Source organism: Equus quagga, chromosome 7 (genome assembly GCF_021613505.1).
Source record: "Equus quagga isolate Etosha38 chromosome 7, UCLA_HA_Equagga_1.0, whole genome shotgun sequence".
NCBI lineage: Eukaryota > Metazoa > Chordata > Mammalia > Perissodactyla > Equidae > Equus > Equus quagga.
In genome coordinates this window covers 95,490,518-95,515,038 of record NC_060273.1, presented here as the reverse complement: position 1 = coordinate 95,515,038, position 24,521 = coordinate 95,490,518, and the positions used below count along the sequence as shown (strand labels likewise).

General features: G+C 36.8%; 1 protein-coding gene across 1 annotated transcript in view; it reads left to right on the top strand.

The window, feature by feature from the left end:
• Window positions 1-23,123, top strand: part of HSD17B4 (hydroxysteroid 17-beta dehydrogenase 4) — an 81,077-nt gene extending 57,954 nt beyond the window's left edge. The window contains exons 21-24 of the mRNA XM_046667528.1: window positions 2,564-2,650; window positions 3,720-3,858; window positions 14,574-14,701; window positions 22,703-23,123. Coding sequence (XP_046523484.1) covers window positions 2,564-2,650; window positions 3,720-3,858; window positions 14,574-14,701; window positions 22,703-22,792 — 444 coding nt within the window. The 3' untranslated portion in view covers window positions 22,793-23,123. The remainder of the gene's footprint in view (window positions 1-2,563; window positions 2,651-3,719; window positions 3,859-14,573; window positions 14,702-22,702) is intronic.
• The last annotated feature ends 1,398 nt before the right edge of the window (window positions 23,124-24,521 follow it).

The window sequence follows — 24,521 nt, the reverse complement described above, 5'->3', positions numbered from 1 at the left end:
TATAATCTTCAGGAAATTAAAGGTGTGACCCTCAGACAGATATAAAATGAAAACATGACAAAAATTTATTTAATTCTTTAGTGAGGAGGCTAGCAAGATGATAAAACTGGTTCCCAAGAGAATTAGAGGGACCAGCCTGGTGGTGTAGTGGTTAAGTTTGTGTGTTCCTGCTTGCATGACCTGGGGTTCACAGGTTTGGATCCCGGGCACGGACCTACACACTGCTCGTCAAGCCATGCTGTGGCAGCATTCCACATACAAAATAGAGGAAGACTGGCACAGATGTTATCTCAGGGACAATCTTCCTCACACACACAAAAAAGAGAGAATTAGAAGGACAGTGTTTATATAGTCCTACAGGAAAGGCATTCTAAAATACTTTTGCTGAGTTAGAGACAAAACTGGTTAATATCTTACAGAGCAATAAAATCATATCCGTTATGGTTATCTTTTCTTTTGGTCAGAAATTGTGTGCCTCTTGATCGCACAAAAATCCTCAAATTAATATCTTATATCAGAGCCTGGGCCTAATTAATAGAAAGTGATGGGACAAAATTATATTTCCCTATAGAATTAAGTAATTTTTGGTTGAGGCTCTTAGCTGTGCTCCAGTAAAATACTAAAAAGACCTGCAATCATCCTTTTATTTGTAAGTTTTTTAAAGGTATGTTTTGTTCACACAGTTGACCAAGCTGATACTTTTTGGCGTGCTCATTTTGCACTACACAGATTGTTTGTCTTGGGCAGTTTAAACACCACCAACAATAATCACAGCTTCCAGTTGTTGAGTACCTGTAAGCAGGCTGTATCATTATCTCCAACATGCGTAATAACTCTACATTTAATATAAGAAAATCGAGGTTCGGGGCTCCTGAATAACCTGCGCGTGGTCACACACAAAGTGGTGGAGCTGAGGTAGAAATTGAGGTCTGCCTGTCTCACAGCTTGGATCCCAGGGCCCTAACTCTTTTTACTGTGTCATGATGTCTTTCATAAATAAATAACCCTGCAGAACTCTTGTTTATGAGGTTGCCTTACTTCTTATTACTTCTTGCTGCTTGCAATATCGTTCTCCTGCTTAATTTATGCAAACTTTATTTCAGTTTCGAATTCCTCCGTCTTTTAGGCTTCAGTTTGAGCTCTCCCTTGCCCGTAGAGGCAGTCCCTTGCTTCTCCCCTTTCCCCACCCGTACAAAGATGCATATTGGCTCTCTCCGAAATCCTCTTACAATTAATATTTGTGACGCATGTTCTGGAGCCCTATTATTTTCTAATTATTTCATGTAACTTTTAGTTTTTGAATAAGGTCATGAACTCTAAAGGTGTTAAGGACCATGACTGCATTACAGGTTTTTATTTTTCTATGATTCTAGTGGTGAACAGTACAGAAATAGTTTCTATGGATTCAAATTTAAAGAGTTGAAAATAATTTAATATGTAAATATGATACATTCTTGCCACTTTGATAAATTCTAAGCATGTCTTCTTATCTATTCAGTATATTGGCTATTTTTTCCTCCAGTTATTAGATGTATTCTTTCCTATTAGTTATATAGAGGGATGCTTCCCTCACTCCCTCAATGTCTCCTTCCTCCCCGCCTTCCTTCCTTTCTTCCTTGCTTCATGTTATATTTTAAGAAACATTTTAAACTAATGTTCCAAGTGATATGCTTGGCTTGGTTACAAGAAAGTAATTTACTAACGTGTACTGTATTTTCTTCATAAATTGTCTCTTTCCATGCTTTTCACTGTACATAATTTGAAATAAAATGAACAAGCTGTTTGAAGGATCTTTTTTTCTGTATGATGGGAAGTATTCAAGCGAGAGTGATCTTGATTGTTAAAAATCAATCTTTAATAAATGCTACCTTAATTTTTAGACACTATCCTCTGCTCTTGTAGCAATACCATAATTTTATGAAAGAATAGCCATTGGAATAATTTTAGATGAAGTATTAGGAATTAGAATTCGAGTTCATTTAATGAGTATTTTGATAAAACACTGTTTAAGCATTTATTTTATGCTTCTATACACTTCCTGTTTGAAATAATTGTAAGTATTTCTTTAAAAAGACTGCTGTGGTCTGTTCCTAGCCAATTTTATTCTATATTAACAGAGCAAATGCACTTTGAGTAGCAGGACCTCATGTGGATATTGTGCCTTTCACTTTTACTACAGAAGAATTTATCAGTTCTCACCCTGGCTCCCCATTAGATGCACTTATGTTAAAAAAAAAAAAAATCCCTGAAAAATACTGATGCCCAGGCTCCACCCCAGACCGTTTAGATTGGAGTTTTTGGAGGGGGCCTGATCATAAATAAAAGGTCTCCAGTTGATTCTACAGTTAGGGTTAATAGCAATTGTATTAAATGAGTAAGCCTTCATGTTCGTTCATCTTGACATTTAATTTATAAACTATTTAATTTGGATTGTTATTTTCTTTTTCATATGAGGAAAAAATGTAAATTTCTTTTAAAAAAAAAGACTTTATACTGTTTCACGATTGTGTTTTCATTGGAATCATAAGAGTGAACTGTTTTTTTCTCTTGTACTCCTTATAAGATCCAAGAAACTGGAGACATCGTCATTTCAAATGCATATGTGGATCTTGTGCCAACATCTGATATGTTAGCTAAGACACCCTCTAAGGTAGGTTGTAAAAACTGGTACCCAAGTCATTTCCTGATTTATGAATTTCAGTTAAGATCACTTTAAGAATGTTCAGGCTACTTTAGAAAATTAAGAGCTGTGAAAGATTCTTAATTCTTGAACTGGAGGACATTAAATCAGAACTGCTTGGAATGAAAGGGGAATATTTTGACAACTTAGGAATTTACGAAAAATTTTTTTCGAAAATATTAGTGTATCTTTCAAGCGAAAATAATTTTCTAGGTTTAGAGTAACTAAGTCAGTTATTTAATGAGAAATAATGGTATTTTGGAGAAAAATCAATTAAAAAGAAATATCCTGTACCTTTTTCTTGATTTAAATATTTGTATAAAGCTTTGTATGCAAATATAAAAACAATAGCATGTATTATTTATTAAAACATTTGTGTTATTCTCTATTAACATACTGAGACTTTTAATAAAAATGTTTGTATTCTCTGTCTCCAAAATATTAACTTTGTAATGTTGAGGTTTTCATACCCATGGTCTTTAATTGTCTGTCAGCTGTATTATCGTATAACTAAAATTAAAGTCCCTTTAAGAAGAATTAGAGAATCTCTTAAGAAGTTTTAGAGCTAGAAAGAAATTCAGGCTTCATGCAATTTAGTCCCATTTTACAAGTCAAGAAATGAGACCACAGAAGATTGATTTGTCCAGTATCTCCCTGCTGAAGTTAGTTAGGACATAGGCTGTCCAGTTCCTAGTTTCCTTTTAAAATATTATTTCTGAATTCTGATCAAAGTAAAATCCTTTTATTAAGAGGACTGAGGTTCTGCATGACATAAATAAACATAAAGAAAGTGTGAAAGAAGCCTGGTGTGAAAAAAACTAGTTTATTTATGTATAGGTTTTTAAAACCGTATTGCACGTCACCTTATTGCACGTATATTTTGTAATAATTTTTCCCCTTGAGTCATTTTTATATAACTTTTAAAATTAAATTTTCTACAACTAGAAGGACCCACAACTAAAAATACACAACTAGGTACTAGGGGGTTTCGGGGAGAAAACGGAAGAGTAAAATCTTTAAATTTTCTCCTTTTTGCTAGGGTGGGGAGCTTCAGAGTACCCTTGTTTTTGAGGAAATAGGTCGCCGCCTTAAGGATATTGGGCACCAGGTGGTAAAGACGGTAAACGCTGTATTTGAGTGGCATATCACTAAAGGTGGAAATACTGCAGCTACGTGGAGTAAGTCATATCTCTGCCTTTATGATATTCTAAGATAACTCTTAGTAGATAGAGATGAAATATCCTTGTTATAATGAAAGCCTGTCTGTTGAAGGTAAATAAATCCTACCGTCTTAGGTAAATTGCTTTTCCTGGGAAGTAACAAGTTTCAGGACACCCAAAGACATGTATGTTTTTTAGACAGATAGGGAATCAATTAAAATGAAAATATTTGTTTTAAAGATTTCATTGTAACCTCAAATAGTGGTTTTAAACAGTCATCTTAGCTGTATGCTTCTTTAATCTCCAAATTCCTTTTAAACATAAAGTACATCAGGTCAAATGAAATGTTTTTAAATTGTTAAATTTTGACAGTTTTAAAACTTCTTTTTTCATCCTCAAACATTAATAATTTGGATTTATCACCTTAATTATCAGTGAAAAGTCATAATTATTTTCTTGACTTATACGGATGGCAGTCAAAGGTGCTAATTATATCTAGTCTAGGGAAATTATCTGTTAGAGTGCCATGTTAGCAACCTGGCAAAGCATCCTGTATAAACTAAGTTGCTGCAGAAAGAAAGCAGTCACGTTTCCATTCACTAATATGGAGGTCCAAAAGGACCTTGGTACTCTTTTATAAAGAAAGGGAAATTAGGTGATAAAAAGAGAAAGAAGATAAAAAAAATTCCTACCAGACCTTTTGCATCTACTTTTAAGAATGTGACCCATATTAATCATGGCACAAACTTTTCTATGTTGTGGGATATAATAGATTGCAGTGTCCAATTTTAATTTAATTCTTAAAGTAAAATCGGGAAAGGTAAGATGAAATTACTAAAGTTGAGTGAAAGGTTTTTTCTAGATTAGAGAATTTTCTCTGTATACATAGTTCGGCACTAGCACTTTTGTGGGCTCACTTTGCTAATCAGTCATCCGTTAGCGAGTTTGGAAGCATCCAGTGTCTTTCTGTCATGACAGAAAAATGTGTGGCTGTATCAGATTCACTGTGCTGTTTCCAAGTAGGTTACAGGACAGTGGAGAGTAGTGAAGAGAGTACACATGCATTCTCTCTTCTCATCAATCAGTTATAAATTGATGAGCCACTGCTTCTAACAAAGAGAATATCTTAGTTCAGGCTGCTATAACAAATAGACTACCCCTAGACTGGGTAGGTTAAACAACAGAAATTTATTTTCTCATAGTCTGGAGGCTGGGAAGTCCTAGATGAAGGTGCCAGCATGGTTGGGTTCAGGGAGAGCCCTCCTCCTGGTTTGTGGACAACTGCCTTCTTGCTATGTTCTCACATGACAGAGAGGTCATCTCTTTCATGTCTCTTCTTCTAAGGACACTAATGTATTTCATCGTGGAGACTGCACTCTCATGAGCTCATCTAAACCTAATTACCTTCCAAAGGCCCCACTTCCAAATACCATCATATTGGGGATTAGGGCTTTAATATATGGATTTTGGAGAGACACAAACATTCATTCCATGGCTCACAGCTATTCATATTTTGAATCTTGAAACATGCTATTAATGAACGTTGACCATCATTTCTTTTACCTTTATGTTATAGAGTATTCTGACCTCTAGAGTTGTTGGAGAAATATGGTGTACCAGTGAATGTTCGCTGAAACTTTTTGATTTTTCATGTTTTCTACCTGGAAGTCCTAAGGGACAGGATCCTTTCATTTGTAGTCAGACAGCTGTGGTCCCCTGAGTCTGTCTACTAATGTAGGGTAGGAAGCATCCAGAATAGTTTTTAGCTCATAAGATTCTTCCCTTCCTTCATTATTGTGAAATACGATGGGATCCCATGTATTTTAGGTTGGCTGAGAGCCCCTGTAAGGCTAAGGGACTCCTGGAGGTGGCTTGTGATTGGCTTATACTCTAGGACCATCTCAACTTTTAGACCCATCTCAAGCCTGGTTGTAATCCTCCTCTAGGGACTATGGGCTAGTGTCTGAGATGTAGTATACTCGGGTGGTACTGGAAAGCAAGGAGTATAGGCTGTCTTCTGAAAATCCCATAACTGATGGAATGAACCATCGTCGCTCAATATTTCTACAACACATACCATGCAAGTAATGTGTCTATTCAAACCATTTTTTTAAGGAAAAAAATCTATAGGTTTGGGTTTTTACTTGTACAGTAGAAGCTAACATTTTACAGATTTCCATTATTTTTGTTCTGATTGCTATTTTAGAATGCCTAAGTGCCTTAAAAATCAGATTGTTTTATTCCTCATTACAACTAAAAATCACTGTAAATGCTCACTTAAACAAAAAAAATTAAACTGTGTATCTAAATCAACTGAAACTTTTTGAGATGATCTTCTATTACATATTCCTATAAAACATTATGGAATTTTGTTCAGTTGATTTTGGTTCAAAATAAACAAGTTTATTTTTAATATAACAATTGCTGTTCCTCTTAGGGAGTTCATTATATAAATGAATTTATGTTCATTATATAAAATTTGGTATATAAAGAAGAAAATAATGATGTATAATCCCACTACCCACAGTTAACATTTTGATGTTTGTTCTTCTGACAGACGTTTGTGTTTATAGAAAGTTAATTAATTCAGAAGGGGGATAAAGGAAGGCAAAAATGTAGTATGTATTTAGTCCCTCAAATTTCAAAGTGCCTAATATTTTCTAAATAAGTTCATAGATTAACAGTGTATATGTAGGTGTTATTCCTTTCCTTTCCTTCTTCTTTCTGTCCTTCTTTCTTTGTATCCGTCCATGATGGAATTAAACTTTTTCCCTATGGATGAAAGCATATTAAAATTTAAGTTATATGTAAAGCACCAGGTTTTTGAAGATATTGGTGAAGGAGAGGAATGTGATCTATAAGGGTGAGAAACATATGCTGGAATTGTGTGTCTCAAAGTTGGCAGAATAGAACTCTGTAAGGATTTATAAAGTATAGTCATGCACTGAAGAACAACTTTTGGTGCATGACGGACTGCATATAGATGGTGATCGCATAAGATTAGTACCATATAGCTTAGGTGTGTAGTAGGCTATACCATCTAGGTTTGTGTAAGTGCACTCTGTGATGTTCACACAATGACAAAATTGCCTAACGATGCATTTCTCAGAAAGTATCCCTGTCATTAGGTGACACGTGACGGTGTACAGATGATTAATTCTTAGCAAACAGGACAGTTTCCTTCAATGTAGTGTCAATACCAACTAAGCTTGTTGCCTTATCTTGGTGGCACTTTCCTTGTAGGCAATATTAGAAAATGTGCTTACATTTGAAAGTGACATTTGATTAACTTAGGAAAAGGGTTTTTCCTTACATTTCCACTGGAAAAATGGGAATGTGGAAATCTTGTTTGTAACTACTTATTATTGATGCCTTGTGGCTTTTGTCTGTTTTGTCATCTCTTCTTCAGGTCCTTATTTATTAAAGCTAACAATCAAATTGGATCTTAAAGCTTTCTCTAAAAGCATTTACCGTTCTCTTTGGTTGTCTGCCCATCTGTTATTTGATTTGATTCTCAACTGTGTAACTTCTTTTAGTTCTGGTTGTTTTCTCGCAGTCTTTGTGTCACCGAGCTAAATCACGGTAGCTGGCAGCAGTAGAAACTATCTAAGTCTTTTGACTTATGATGTCTTAGAAGATTCCATGTTGGCATCTCTAGTTTGCATCTTGGTGCTTAATGACATCAAATAGATGATTGAATGCTTTGACTTAGGGAATACCTACCTTTTTTTTTTTTTTACAAGCAGTTTTAAAAATGTTTTGCTAAACACTTAATTACAAATGTTTTGTATTTTAAATTGCTGTTAGTTGTCCCAGCCTTGTTTACATTATGGCATACCAGAATCTGGTTACAGACAACAAGGCTAAGCTCCTCAGTTCACCTTGGCTGGGGACAGGTATCAGTGGAGTTAGACAAGTGACTGACCTTGAGCAAGTCTTGGAACTGAGGGGTTTGTGCTCAGAGACCTGGAAGGCATATTCGAACCCAGAGATGCTAGACTGTGCCCATCTTCCCTGATCCCTCCCCCATTCTGCCATCCATACAACACCAACAACAAATCTCTGGGCAGGATGTATGTCTTGGGGGTCTTTTAAAACCAAATTAGTCTGAGTCTAGAGAGAATTAGGAGAGTTCTCATTTCAGTGCTGGGTCAGGGTTGGTTTTGGCTGTGGAGGGGGAGGCGTTGTAGCTGTGTCCTTTAAGGTTAGGCCCCTGTGAAGCCTGTTGTGCCTGGTCATCTAGGAGCAGGAGGGCTGCCGGGGTGAGGGCCAGTGTGGCCTCTGCCTTTCTGGGCTTAGATGATCTGAGAGAGGCTGGAGAGCCCTTTTCTCTTCTCTGTGGGCTGAGAGTGTGCAACAGAGAGATAGAGGTCCTTCATCTGCATAAGAAGCCAGAGGAAGGGCCTCAGTGAGCTGCCTTTGGGAAGGAAGCCATATCCTGGAATAGTCACTGGCACCTTCTAATTTCTACCTCTGGAGACAATGTTTTAATCATGAATTATTGTCTTAGAATTATTAAAAATATCCGTAGGTAGTGCTTCCTTAGGTAGGTAGAGGTCAAGATAGAAGCCTATCTTTCTTACTTCACTATTAATATCTGTTATAATGTCAAGAACACAGTGATCTTGGGCCAGCCCCAGTGACCTAGTGGTTAAGTTTGGCATGCTCTGCTTCAGCAGCCTGGGTTCGGTTCCCGGGTGTGGACCTATGCCACACATTTGTCAGTGGCTGTGCTGTGGTGGTGGCTCACATAACGAAAAGAAGAAGATTGGCAACAGATGTTAGCTCAGGGCAAAACTTCTTCAGCAAAAAATAATAATAATAATAGAAAAAGAACACAGTGATCTTATCTATGTCTTTTTATTACTCCAAAATGTAATTGAATGCCCAGACGTATTTGAACACCTTTTTCCAATATCCTATGCCTTCAGGTATTCTACCATTTTGAATAATGGTTGTCCTTTAGCTTTTTATTTTGCTAGGGATTCTTCAATTAGGTTGAAAAGGTGACATGGACATCAGATAGAGAAATAAATCTCTGAATTCTGTTTAAATAGAGTCTGTTGCTTGTCACAGTTATCCTACTGTATTATCATTTATAATTGTATGTTTCCTCCCACTTGGTCTTGGGCTTAACCCTGAGAAAGAGCTGCAGATTAATTTATTTCCAACTTTTAGTATGGTCTATAACACATAGTAGCCTATTCCGTATGTGTTGAATAAATGCTAAAAGCCACGTAGAATGCATAGATTTAGATGGAATTAGATGTCTGCCTTTTTAAAAAAGTGCTGAATTAGTAGCTTTCCCGCTATTAAAATAATAAGTTTATCATATGGATAGTGACGTTTATTTTCTATTTAGTATGAGTGAAATGTCTGGGAACAGTATGATACCATTAAAACATTTATAAGTAAGCATTATATTTTACAATATTTATCACTATTAATTTCTAAAACCACCCAAAAGTTGTTCTGGTAAACCCTTTGGATCCAATTCTGTTGTTGTAAGCAAGAGTGAAAACTCAAAGAAAATAAAAGATGGCAGGAAGGCATAAAGAAGATAAGGAATCAGAGGCTTTATATGCCATATAGAATAGTCTGCTCCTGAAAATTAAAACATAGTTACTTTTATCTGCAAATTCAGAAAGCATAAGCTCTAAAAATGGAATATTTTTTCTCCTAACTCATTGGTGGCAAAACCTGGTCTGAACCTACACGATGGGATTGATTGTCTTTCTCTCACTTACCGTGGGTTAGTTGAGTATGGAAATCATGTATTTGTTTATAGAGTTTTGCACCATTGGAGGGGCTTTCATAATATATAATACATGTTTTATGTACTGTATTTCCTTTCTAAAATCTGAAAAATTCTGAATTCCAAAACACATCTGGCCTCAGGGAGTTCAAATAAGGAATTGGGGCTTGTGTATATATATATAAGTAATTCTGATAGAAAACAAGTGATAAGAGACGTGGAAAAGGTGCTGTTGGCTTTCACAGAATGGGAAGCTGGTTCATTCAACAAAAATTTGAACGTTTACTGTGTACCCAGTTCTCTGCGATGTTGTAGATTACAAATATGAAGACAGGATATCTTTGTCCATGGTAATAACTGTTAGAAGCAATGTATTAGGAAAGTGTGAAATCCTGGGGTTCAGGATACAAGGGTTGTTGCATTGCAGATTAAAGGGAAGGAAGACCTAAATTAAAGTGATAATGGAGAGGAGAGGGCCTTACTGGATCTATTGCTAAGATAGAATTGACTGATGTCTGAAAAACAAGACAGTTAATAAAACAAGAAGAATGAGAGAGAGTCAAAACTAATGCTGAGGTTTTGGCGTGAGTGACCAAGGATATTGACTCCATTACTAGAAATGCAAAACATGGGAGAGGAGAGAAGTTTAGGCCAGAAGAGGACACGCTGTGGTGCCAGAACTATAGCAGACCGAGATCTGGACTGGATTCTGGGAACTGCAGCCTGGAATTTAGGGGTAAGTTCACAGCCAGAGACAGACAGTTGGAAACCATATTTATGGAAATAGTAGTTGGAACTCAGAGCATTAGCTTTGCTACTCTGCTTCATGACACGCGGGGAGAAAATGGAAAGAAATCTTCATTGTCCTCCAAGATTATCTGCTATTCATGGTTTGTAGAGTAATGACACCAGTATTTCCATTTGTCCATAAATAAAGTTGAACATCTTAGAATTTGGCCCACAGATTTTAAATATGCAATTTATTGTAACTCTAGGCAGAAATATAATCCCATATTTCCAAGTAAGAATCTACTTGTTTGAATGTATCCGGTAAAATAGCCATACAACTGAAACTTTTGACAAAGACAGATTTATTTTCATGTAACAGTGTTACAATGTTGCTGAGTAAAAAATATATTTTGTTTTCCTTAGGATGATAGGTTTAAGCTGGTTAGCACTGAGCAATTTGGTTGTTTTCTTCCTAAAGGAATTTTGGTTTCCTTTCACATATTTGTAATCTTTTCCATTGAAGGAACATAATTGGAATTTACATTTATATAGCAAGATTTTAGAAATACTGTCCAATTTTTCTGGAATTTTGTTAAGTAATGAAGTGAGTTGGGTTTTAAAAAATATATACTGTGATTTTGTAGAGCTCAGTCTGCATATTTGGATTAAATCCAGGCATCTGTTAATGCACTATGTCACAATGATTGGGTGAAGATGTTCTTTGAATGTTAGAGGTCATCTCTTTTGGATCTTGGAATTTTGCCAGAATGTGGAAAATGTAGACAGATTTGGCAACTGGCGTTCTTTTAAGATCAGGATACATTCATTCTTGAGGATACCATTTGATCATTAGAACCTAGTAGCTTCTGGATTGGTGCTCATCTTTTAGTAGTCAAACCGGTTTACTCTTTAGGATTTCTCATCTTGGATATAAACTAAATCTTAAAGGTATTGTTTCCAAATTTTGAATTGGGATCCAAATGAGAGTCTCATGTGTTTATAGAAAAGACTTGAAAGATGACCTTTGGAAAGAAATATGCTGTCCGGTAAAGGATGGGAGCCTTTTTGTTGGAGAGTCATCTACTTCAGGTTACTCTATATTCCCTTAGCAACAGCGGCTGCTTCCCTTCTTACCAGGACAGCCCCTGACTGCTTGCCCATGTGCATTTACACACAAAACCACTGAAAACTGTTACGGCTTCCTATCTTGCTGTGCATGTGATTCATCTTAATAGCATATATTTTTTAAAATTTTGAAATAATTTCAGGCTTACAGAAAAGTTGCAAGAATAGTACTAAGAACTTATATCTGTCCTTCACCAAGTTTCTCCATATTGTTAACATTTTGTTCCATTTTTGCTTTTTACTATTTTATTTTCATCATACATATTATTTTTTTTCTGAAGGACTTGAGAGTAACTTACAGACCTAATGTCCCTTTATCCCTAAATACTCTAGTAGCATTTCCTAAGAACAAAGTCTTGCTCTTATCTATTCATAGAACAATTATCAATATCAGGAAATTAACATTGATATAGTATTATTATCTATTATATAGACCTTATTAATATTGTACCATTGTCTCAGTAGTGTCCTTTGTAGCAAACTAATAATAATAGTAATCATAATAATAATAATAACAATAATAGAAATGAAGAAAGAAAAAGAACTGATCAGGGTCCAATTTGGGATCATATATTGCATTCAGTTGTTAGATCTCTTTAGTTTCATTTAATCTGGATGAATTCCTCAGTCTGTTTTTGTTTTTCATGACCTCAACATATTTGAAAAGTAGAGGCTGGTTATTTCATAGAATTTTCTTCAGTTTGTGTTTGCTTAATGTTTCTTCATGATTATTAGACTGAGTTTATGAATTTTGGGTAGGACTAGCACAAAAGTATTGTGTCCTTCTTGGTGTGATTTTTTAAAAATCCTTTATTTTTAACTGAAGTTTTTCTTTGTTGTTATTTTTTTTTATAGAGATGCTTCTTCCATGTGCTTTTCTGATCATACACTTAACAAATAGTTACTAAGTACTTTCTATTCAAGGAAGTGTAGGGGATACAAAGACAAGACGTTCTTGTTCCAGCAAAGAATTTATAATCTTAAGGGGTAGAGGCAGCAATAAAAATAACTCCTTTCTCCTGTGGTAGCCTTTTGTAATTTGTACGGTATTTATCCCAAGACCTTCAAAGGTCCCCAGGTTTCCAGATGCACGTTCTTGTTGAACACCTCTCCCTCCCCCATTAAATGCTGTAAACTATAACTGAAATTTTTATGAACTCTTTCAGAGCCTTAATGGTTATGTAAAAACAGAGCTAAAGTTATTCATAAAGCTTCTGAAATCTCCACTAAAAGAAAATACATACAGTCTGTTTCTTCATTTTAGCAAGATTAGCCATGACCTTATAGGCATCTGTAAACTCAAGGTGACGGTGGTGGATGATTCTCCCACAGGAGCCATGTTGCATGCATGACTTGAGCCACTGTGGAACTGGAACTTCCACTCCTTCACCCCAAATTTCTGTATTCTTGCTAAGAACCTTCCCTTTGTTAGCCTTCTTTTCTTTTATCAGCCCTAGCTATTAGCTTTCCACAGTAAAAAGTTTTACTGCTCACAACTAGAAGGACCCACAACGAAGGAGCCCCTATGCACCAGGGGGCTTTGGGGAGAAAAAGGAAAAAATAAAATCTTTAAAAAAAAAAGAAGTTTTACTGCTTACAAGAGTCATGGCCGTGAGGCAGCACCAGGGGAGTGTGAGGGCAGGTGGACAGCTAAGAACCTTCATTACCTGAGACTTACTCCCACACGCAAGCATTAAGATGTTTATGGTCCAATTTTATTCCTGAGCAAGACTAAGTATATAGTGGGTCTTAGTCTTAGTTGTGAAGAGTTAAAACCGTGAATGTTATCTGCCGAATGCCAGAGGCTTGCTTTTCTTTCCTTCTCCTCTCCTTTCCTTCCTCTTGCCCCCCACCTCCATCACTCTCTTTTTCTCCCTTTCTTTCATTTTAACTGTACCAATAGTACATGGAAACACATTCACAATATGTAGGTGCCAATAAGAACAGAGCCTTTGCTCTTCGTGCCTCACTTCTGATACCTTGCATGGTCTGATACCCATTGTAGAAATTTCACAGTGAAGCGAGTGAATGAAGTATACAAAGTAAAAAGGTCCTCCTCACTCTTTCTCCTCCTCAAGGTAACCATTATCAACAAGTTATTTTTAGTTTAGTTGGCAAAATTCTCTTCTGAAGAGAGTTGGAATGATTTTATTTTCTTTTTGGAGCAGGGCTTGGCTAAGCAGAATGTAGTTAAGCACTTGTTGTTTTCTTATGTACGCGTAGCTTTTCCTTGACCCTAAATTGAGGGTTCCCTTCACGCTCTTAGGGAAAGTGATGCAATTGTAGTTCCTTCACTGTGGCAAGAGAAAGCACGTTTATGTGGCTGGAGCTGGATGAGTGTAACTGGGCTTCCTGGATGACTGGTTTCGGTCATGTATGAGACAGTTCAAACTTTCTAAAATGTAGCTTTGGCATACAGCTCTACAAGTGTTAGATAGAGAGCAATAAAGGTAAATTTTTAGTAGTTTTCCCACTTACCCAGACTGTTTCTGGGACACTTAAGCCTGCTGTCAAAAAGAGTTAAGGAAAAAAGAAGCTAATTTTAATGTTTACAACAGTTATGGCAATAAAAACTTTATAAATAAATCATAAGTATAACAAACTAATTAAAATCTTTTTAAAATGTGTTTTGACTATCTTGCTATCCATATGACAGAACCTTTGATGAATTCAGGTATTTGAAAGGTGGGTAGAGTGTGTCTTCCCTTCTCCCAACCCAACAACATACAACTCTTTTAAAATCCAGCTTTCGTCCTTTGTTGACTGTGGAGTCTGTATTTGAACCTAAAGACCTTAACCATATAACCTCCAACAACTTCCTTATAATATGTTATCCTACATTGATTCACATTTAAAGTATCTCTGTTTTGTAAACTTCTTCAATGAGGAAAATCTATTATTGATTTGACGTTTGAAGAACTTCTTTGTAGAAAGGACATCTCAAAAAATAAAGGATTTATATAGTTTTTCTGAATGACAGGTAATATGTAACATAGAATAACTACCACATTAACTATAAGTAACCACTTGGAAACTATAGAAATGTCTGCATTTTAGTTGGTGTATTTTACTCTCATGTTGTGAAGAAAAAATGATACATATTGGTTTCTTCCTATTTTCCCAGCTATTGACCTGAAAAATGGTTCTGGAGAAGTGTATCAAGGCCCTGCAAGAGGCTCTGCTGACACAACCTTGACACTTTCAGATGAGCATTTCATGGAGGTAGTCCAGGGCAAGCTTGATCCTCAGAAGGTAACACTCTTAAAATGTTCATTTCTTCATCATTATTGCTTCCTGTTGACAATTGATGTATTTAGCTGACTCCCAAATTCTAAGATAGATCCCTTACAACTCTGAAGAAGACAGTTGATAGCAATATCTGAGTTGACAGATCATATATTTTTCTAATGGAGTTTGAACTGAACACTTTTTAAAACTGAATTTTTGGGTGAAATTCTTCTTTAGTCTGTAAACAGTATAAAACCCACATTTAGATCTTTTAATGTATTATTGCCATTAGTTCAGAGGTGAAAAACCGTATGATATTAGTAGATATTTTATAAAATAAGATATTTGTTCCTGATATATAAGATTAAGAACTAGTCTTTACTGTTATTGAAAACTGGAAATAGAAGGATAGAACATAGCAGTCAGTGTCTTATTGGAAGTGGAACATTTAGAGGCATTTCACTGGAAAATCATGATTAAGGCAAGAGACTCTCTGACCATTATGAGTTAATCTCCTGAAGCCTTTAGCCAATCCACAAGCACACAAAATTAAAGTAACTGATTTAGCAATTAGAATGGAGGAGAAAAGTTTATTGTTTTCAAATCATGATTTTTTAGCTAGAAATCCCAAGAGAATCAACTTATTGATTCTTAGAATAAAGGAGTTCAAACAAGTGGTTCAATGCACAATAATTATTAAAAAATAGCTTTCACAGAGAAGCAAAAACCAAGTAGAAGATATAATTGAAATAAATTTGTTGATAATCACAACCCAGACTACAAAATACCAATGACCACGCTAACAAGAAAAGCACAGTGCTTATGTGATGAAAACTATACAACTTTACGAGACGCAAAGCAATTTGAATAAATCAGACAATGTTCAATTTTCCTGGCTAGAAAGATTTATTTAAAAAGAATTGTAAAGTAGTATAGTGTTTAAAAATATGTTCTTTGGCATCAGTTAAATCTGAGTTTGAATCTTAGCCCTGCCACTTACTCTCTAAACTTCAATTTTCTCATTGGTAAAATGAATATAATAATTGCAGTAATCCCAAAGGATTGTTATGATAACTAAATCCAGTAATATACATGAAGAGCTTAGTGTAGTGCTTGGCACCGAGTCCTCACCTAGTTCCTTCCCGGAAATTTATTTAGTACCTACTATTACTGGGATTCGAAGTGTGGCTGAACAAGACAGTGCCCCCACAGTGTGGAGTTTACTTCTAGAGGGGAATGGAAAAGAAATAGAATTCAACTTTTCTTTCAGGTATGAAGAAAAGCAAGTTAGAGTAATGGGTTAGAGCAGTGGTTGGAAGGGTCACATAATAAATATTTTGGGCTTTGCTGGCCCAGGGTTCTCTGTTTCACCTGCTCACTTTCATTGTTGTTAAAGAGTTAAAGTAGCTGTAGAATATATGTAACCCGTGGATGGGGCTGTGTCCCAGTAAAACTTTATTTACAAAAACAGGCAGCAGACTAGTTTTGGTCCACAGGGAGTAGTTTGCCAACCCCTAGAGTAGAGTGTGACGGGATAAAGGCACTATTTTAGATAGAGTTGTCTGAAAAGGCCTGATAGAGACTAAACGAAGTGAGGGAATGAGCCTTGAGCCTAAGGAAACAACTAGTGCAAAGGCTGGAGGCTTATTGTGGTTTTCTAACTGTGAGGAGGCCAGTAGAGCTAGTAAAACGAACAGGGAGGAGAGTGGTAGGAGGTGAGATGGGAGAAGTAGGCAAGGGCCAGATTCCACAGGACCTGGTAGGTCTTGCCGAGGAGTTTAGCTCTTGTGTGGTGGGAAGCCACTGAGCTGTGGACTGGCAGCATCTGAGTTTTAAAGTGGAAAGCTGACTTTGGGGCAGAGAATGGGTAATTAAGAGTTCTTTTTTAGATATGTTATATTTGAGATGCATGTATATAAAGATTAAATGTAGGATTAGGGAAACATTTATATAATTGCTTGGAATACCAGGCCTTTGGGGATGAATGGGTTATTCAGTGAATGGTACTGGGGAGTTGCGTAGGAAGTGGTAGTGCTTTCTGTCATTCCGTATACCTAAATCATAGCACATGGGATAGAATTAAATGTGGAAAATAAAAGCAAAGCAAAAACTTGATGAAAACTTGGATATTTATTGTTCTTAATGCTAATTCTTAGAGACACTGAATATCAGGGATTTTCTAGACTTATTTGGCTTTATTACCTTCTCCTCCACTGCGGTGCTGTCATCACTCTTCTTCAGTTATCAAAGACCTTGTCTGCTAGTGGACAGTCTTTCTCTGCCACCAGTTCTTGTCAACCTTGGTGGCTTACTTCAAGATTCATAAAAGTGACTTCTCTTCGTTGATTGATCTCACTTCTAATTATCTTTTACTCTATTGTATATCAGCTTTAGTCCTTATTAGCAGCATAAAATGTACAACTTCAACATCTATTTCAAAACATCTCTATTTTTCAATACCATCACCTACAGTTCCATTAACCTGTTATGTTATTCCTATTACTAGAGCTGAGGGCTTCAGTTTGTTGACACCACCACTTTCTATCCATCAGGTCCCTTCTGTTTTGTCTTCTCTCCTTGTTCACCTTAGATTCCATGGTTCATCTGCATAATATCTCCCTTGAAAATACCTTCAACTCCCTTGTATCGCTCTCATCTTACTTGCCTGGAAAACTCCACCCTGTTTTAACCCCATTCCCTGCCATTTTTGTATCTGTACCTGAATAGATGAACGTGGCAGGAAAAAAGCCATCCAACTAGACAGATTGGCTTCCCTTTAAGTTTTTGATCACAAGCCTCAAAGAGTCTCTAAGCACTGTCTAGCAATCTTATGATTTTCCAGTAAACTTCCATTCCTGTTGACTGTTTCGTACTTGTCTTCTCTAAACTCTCACACACCCCCACCTCCCTTTCAAACATCCTTCGTGTTTCCTTGAAAACAAAAGGCTTTTAGATGAATACTTTTACCTTCCTATCATCAGGTCTATTCTATAAGCATCTGCATCCATCTTTTTCTCTTCCCATATACTATATTAAAGGAATTTTTTCTCTTCCTGTCAAAGACTAGTCCCTTCAATTCTCTTCCAGATATCTGCTCAAGATCATTGCTGCTTCCCCTTTTCTCTCTTTTCTGAATCAATCTCTCCCATTCCACTACATAATTCTCACACAGCATACAGGCAGGCTAATATCTTGATTCTAAAGCAAATGTCTTCCTGTTCTTTTTTTTTTTTTTTTTTTGGTGAAGAAGATTGGCCCTGAGCTAACATCTGTTGCCAGTCTTCCTCCTTTTGCTTGAGGAAGATTGTCACTGAGCTAACATTTGTGTCAATCTTCTTCTATTTTGTATGTTGGATGCCACCAGAGCATGACTTGATTTGCAGTGTGTAGGTCTGCACCTGGGATCTGAACCTGCAAACCCTGAGCCGCAGAAGTGGAGTGCATGAACTTAACCACTATGCCACTGGGCCAGCCTCTAAATGCCTTCTCTTGATATCAGATTTCAATCCAGCATGTCTGTGATTCTTTTCACAAAAGAATTGTCTAAACCAGCACTGTCCAATAGTTATGTAATGTGAGCTACATATATAATTAAAATTTTTCTAGTAGACACATTAAACAAAGTTAAAAAGAAACAAATGAAATTAATTTTAATTTCATGTGTTTAACCCAATACAGTCAAATATTTCAGCATGTAATCAATGTTAAAAATATTAATGGGATATTTTATATCCTTTTTCTTATACTCAATCTTTAAAATCCAGTGCATCTCTGCCAAGACTAACCATATTTCAGGTACTCAGCAGCCACATACGCTAGTGGCTACTTTGTTGGGCAGCACCGGTTTAAACATTCTGTCTTAACTTTGCTCTTCTACCCTCTCTTATCTGACTTCCACGTCTGTTATTCCATCCACGTCTGTTATTCCACTGATAGCATTTTTGTCAAGGTTCTGTTTTGCTAAATCCAATGACTGTTTCTCTATCTGCATCTTACGCAACCTTTCAGTCATGTTCAAGTCAGTCAACCACCAACTGCTTAAAATAATTTCATCCCTTGGCTTTATGATTCTGTGTTTTCCTGTTTTTCGCTTTCTCCACCTTTGGCTATTCCTAATTTCCTTTGGTGTCTTCTTCTCCCCTCAACCATTAAATTTGGCGTTTTTCAGGGCTCATTTCAGGGAGCTTCTCTAAATAACACTCTCCTTAAATGAGTTCATCCATCCCATGGTATTTAAAGCCATCTATATGTTGACAATTCACAAATTTAAATGTCTCGCTTGGTCGTCCTCTCTGAGTTTCGTAGTGTTATAAGCAGTTTTCAGGAAATGGCGCTGTCATCTGTCTACCCAAATTAATATGCTCAGTAATGTAAGCATCATCTTGGTTTCCTTCTGTACCTCTGTGTGTCCTTTCTATCCTTAAACCTGCCTGATTTTTCTCCAAAATATATCTTGACTTCATCTTCCTCACTAAGGATAGCACCCTGATCCAAGCCTCTGTCACCTCTCACTTGGCTTACAGTAGCTTCCTGACTGATCTCGCTGCTTCCAGTCTTACCTCTCCACCAATCTGTTCTCCACACAGGAGCCAGGGTAATACTTTAAAAATGTAGATCAGATTATAGTTCTTTCCACCTGATAAAAAACTCCCAAGATTTCCTTTTGCACTTGGATAAAATCCAAACTACCTGTTGTTATGTTACATATGATGTTTCCCTTGCTCATCTTTTCAGCTTCATCCCACACTACCTGCCTCATCACTTAGTTGTGTTTTTTTTGTTTTTTTGAGGAAGATTAGCCCTGAGCTAACTGCTGCCAATCCTCCTTCTTTTTTAAATTTTATTTTTTTCCTTTTTCTCCCCAAAGCCCCCTGGTACATAGTTGTATATTCTTAGTTGTTGGTCCTCCTAGTTGTGGCACGTGGGACGCCGCCTCAGCGTGGCTCAATGAGCGGTGCCATGTCCATGCCCAGGATTCGAACTGACTAAACACTGGGCCACCTGCAGCGGAGCGCACAAACTTAACCACTCAGCCACGGGGCCGGTCCCCCAATCCTCCTTTTTTTGCTGAGGAAGACTGGCTCTGAGCTAACATCTGTGCCCATCTTCCTCTACTTTATCTGTGGGACGCCTACACAGCATGGCTTGCCAAGCAGTGCCATGTCCTCACCCGGGATCCGAACCAGTGAATCCCAGGCGGCCAAAGCAGAACGTGCGAACTTAACTGCTGCGTCACCCGCCGGCCCTGCCTCATCACTTATTATGCTAATTCCACTTACATTGTTTTTCCTCTCAGTTCCTTCCCATCAGCTTTCACCCCTCTGCTGTCTTGCATTTGACGTTTTTGAAATTTCTACCCTCAACTTTTTGCATGGCTAGCTTCATTTCATCCAAAGTAGTTCCTTCCTGTTAGACTCTCTAATAGCATCCTATTCTCTCCTTCATAGCATTTATAACAGGCTTTACTTGTTTACGTTTTATTTTTTGACTCCCTTTCTATAATGTTACTCATGAGCACAGGGAGAGAGATATATTTCCTAGCCTAGAATCTTGCCAATCTAATACTTGAGTAGATTGAAGCAAGGATAGAAATAAGGAACATAAGCTCAATAGCAGTAGTTTAGGCTATCTAGAAATTAAGAACTTCTGCATGTCAGACTCCATAAGATATTCCCATAAGCCTGGGGGAAAGAAAATGATACACACTATGTTGGTATCAGTAACCTATAAAAAAGTCTAGAAAGCAGTAGATCTCAATATAAAAAATGGGCGAAAGGTATGAACCAATAATTAATGAAAAAAAATGGAAATGAATAACATACATGAGAAAAACTATTAATTTTTCTCAGGATCCAAAAAATGCAAATTAAAGCATGTGATTTTTCCCTCAGATTTTCAAAGATTAAGAAAATAGCATTGTTAAGGTCAGGATAAGAGAATTCACATGTAGCTGGAAGGAATATCAGTTTGATGTAGTCTTTCTGGAAAGCATTGTGGCGGAGGTTCGCTGGCTTTCTTCCTTTATAGCAACTTAGAGTCTCACCACTTTCTGCATGGCACTCCTAGACCAAAAGAAATACCTAAAGGTCCTGTTAAGTAAGTAGTTAGGCCCAAACAATAGTAGTTTTTCATGTTGTGTTTTACCAATGTTACTGGATTTTCCTGGAAAATTTTAAATATTCCACAGTATCCCTGGGAGTTTGCTGTGATGCTCTGGTGCGCCACGGTGCACAGTTTGGAAATTGTGGCAATATGAAAGTATAGTCAGGAACCTTATTTAAGAAATGTCATGATTTAGTCATTCTTCTTCTAAGAATCCATCCTAAGAAAATAGATAGGAACTAAGACTTATGTACAAAATCCTTCCACTCAATAACAGCCATCAAATATTGGTGTATTTACTTCAAGGAATTAGGTGTTCGTATTTTAGGTTGTAAGTTCTTCTCAGCCTTTAGTCCCTGGCAAGCAAGTCTAAGTACTGCCCTCTTTGCAGGAGTCACAGACCATTGTTTCTGTAACTGTAAAGGGAAAGCAGTCTTCGTTTTGAAATTCCCATCTCCAGTTTGAATACCTGGCACTTGATCCTGATTGAATGCGTTCTCCCTTATTATTTCTGGGATGAAAAGTTTAAGTAGTTTTTGCTTTTCGTCAAGTTGGTGAGAATTTACTTTTGAGATCAAGTTGCTGCTAGTTGATAAGCAGGAGATGATGTTGAGCAAAGATCACCCGAGTTCAGGTCCTGGCCCTCCTTCCTGCTGGCTTTGTGGCCTTGAGCAGGTTATTTACGCTCCCTGAACTTCAGTTTTCTCATCTGTCAACTGGGATGAGAACTGCTGACATGGCCACTTCAAGTCGATGACTGTGCTTCTCAAGTGAGAGTATCTGTAGGGCTGCTTTGTAATGTTAAGTATACATGGATATTACTAACTTTTCAATCTAGCTAAAAATCTAGGGACTTCTTTTTCACTTGATATTCCATGTTATTTTCTCAATAAGCTGTAAAAACTCTGATCTGTGATTTACTATTTTTATTTTACTGATAGGGAACTTGACACTGAGGGAGAATTTAAGCAACTTGCACAAGTTTCTGTTGTCAGGTCAGATGCGGAGGTAGTATGGAAGCTCTTAGTGTTTTAACCTGCCAGCCTTGTGCTTAGTGATGATGAGCTTAATATGCAACATGTCAAGCGCTAAGCTAAGCACTTTACACACCATTTCATTTAACTCACACAACAAAGCTGTCTTTTTTAGGTACTGTTGTCATGCCCATTATAGATGAGGAGGTGGGAGCTCAGAGAGGTTAACTAATTTGCCGAAGCTCACTTTGCTAGTTAGTGGCAGACCTTAGATTTTAACCCAGGCATTCCGATGCTACAGCCTAGGATCTATTCACGACTTTGTTATATTATCTTATTTTGGCATTATATGGCTTTCTATTTCATGAAGATGTAATAAATATTTTTGATCTGCTTTCAAAAGTTCTGAATTGAATTTTTAAATTTTTTTTTATTGAGGTCACATTGGTTTATAACAGTATATAAATTTCAGATGTACAACATTATATTTCAGCTTTTGTATAGACTGTGTTGTGTTCACCACCAGATGTCTGGTTGCCATCTGTCACCATACACATGCGCCCCTTTACCCTACCCCGTACCTCTTCCCCTCTGAATATTTTTATTCTTAGGAATACAGTAAAGGCTTTTTATTCATATGGTCTCAAATTTATGTTTAAGAACGTAGACTGAAGCCAGAAGCATAGGTTGAAGCATAACTCCCAGATCTGTCAGTGCAGATAAATTATTCTATGGTTTTCTAAACTACACAAGAAACATTTATTTTTTCTTAGATATCTAAAAATATGGGTGCTATCTGTAATCATTAAACTATCATTGCTAGATAAAAGTTGCCTTTGTTGTCCAGAATTAACAACTCAATTGTATTTAGTCTGAACAATGATCTTTTAAAAGAAAGAAATAAAATGTAACATGATGAAGGTACTCTTTTTCTCTCTGTCCTTTCCAGGCATTCTTTAGTGGCAAACTGAAGGCCAAAGGGAACATCATGGTGAGCCAGAAGCTTCAGAAGATTCTAAAAGACTACGCCAAGCTCTGAAGGACATACTACATTATTAATGAAAAGAGAAAAATTAAATACTCTCTTCACTCAAATGTGCAAAAGTGATCAAAACTAAGATACAGGGGAAATTGGTTAACATTTTCAGATTTCAGATAACTTTTCAGGTTTTCATTTTCTACTAATTTTTCATGTTATCATTATTTTTACAAGAAACTGTAAGGTAGCACATGATTATCCTTCTGTTCTTAGATCTATATCTTGATAAAAAATTTCCCCCAAGTCCAATCTCTTTAGAATTGTGATAGCACTTATAAGTTGAAGGAAAAATTAAATAAATAAAGGCCACTTGGATGCCTTTTATACTTCATTTTGTTATTTTCTGTTCTCTAATTGATACTCCAGTTTTAACATGAATTTTTATGCATGTACTCATTTTTCACACTTTGCTATAATAGATAATGCTCTGCTTTAAGTCAAGAGAAAGGTCTTTGGGTTTCCAAATAGTTTTCTTTCTTCCTCCCTCCCTTTTGCTAGAAATTCTTTGCTTTCATATGATGCTGTAAATTTACCAAATATATAGCTTTCTTGCTTAATCAATAATCTTAAATCATAAACATGTTACTGGCAAGTACTGTCATATCACTGTTTTCCCCAACATTTTGGCGAGATGATGTGTGTTGACGAGATGCTCTTTTGATGAGTTGGCTGCAAAGGTGACCAATTAGTGGGATGCTCAGCTGAGGGATGGAGTAAGTTTCAATCATGGAGCACAACTGAGGAGAATATGTTTGGTTGTGTGGGTGTTATAGGCTGAGTTCCCTGAGAAGCAGACTTTGAGAAGGAGATTCATGGGCAGGAAATTTGTTTGAGAGTGTTCTTGGGATCAATACCTGGGGGTAAGGGGTGGTAAGCAAAGAAAGCAGCGCTGTGCCGAGGGAGAAGTTAGGCTGTGGTGCAGTTACCACAAGGCCTCAGCCATTCTTTTGGGAGCTCTGAAGCTGGGACTGCCCTTCAGAATTGTCCTGAGCTAACTCGTCATTGATTATAGCCTGCCCTGCAAAGGGGCCAAAGCAGCAGAGCGATTCCAGGTATGTTCTTATGTCAGTTGATAATCTACCTGGGGGAATAATATGTCATCAGCTGAATGGGGCTTCTGGGAGTGCAGCACAGCAGTTTGCTTCAGGGAATAAGATTGAAGGAACTAGAGCTTGGGGATCAAGGGAGAAAGTCTCAAAAATTTGAAATTGTAATACTTTGCACAGTAATGGAACATAGTTGAGGATGTCAGTGTATTATTGTTGATTTAATGAATGAGCAGGATATATAGAAGGCGTAGAAGAAAAGTTACATGTTTGCCAATTATGCCTTAGTTTCATGAACTCTGTATGGTATCATAAAATTAACCTTTTTTTGGTAGCATACTTTTAATTTTATTTATTTAGTTAGTTTTAATATTTAATACCCCCTTCACTCTCTTCTCTCATTCCCTACCCCCTCTCCCCCACCTCTGGCAACCACAAATCTGTTCTCTGTTTCTACGAGCTTCGTTTCATTGTTTTAGATTCCACGTATAAGAGAGATCATACAGTATTTGTCCTTCTCTGACTTATTTCACTTAGCATAATGCCCTTTGATGTCCATCTGTGTTCTTGTAAATGGCAAGATTTCATTCTTTTTTATGGCTGAATAATATTTCATTTTTTTGGTGTGTGTAATATATTAGACACAAACACACACACACATCCATCCACATTTTCTTATCCAT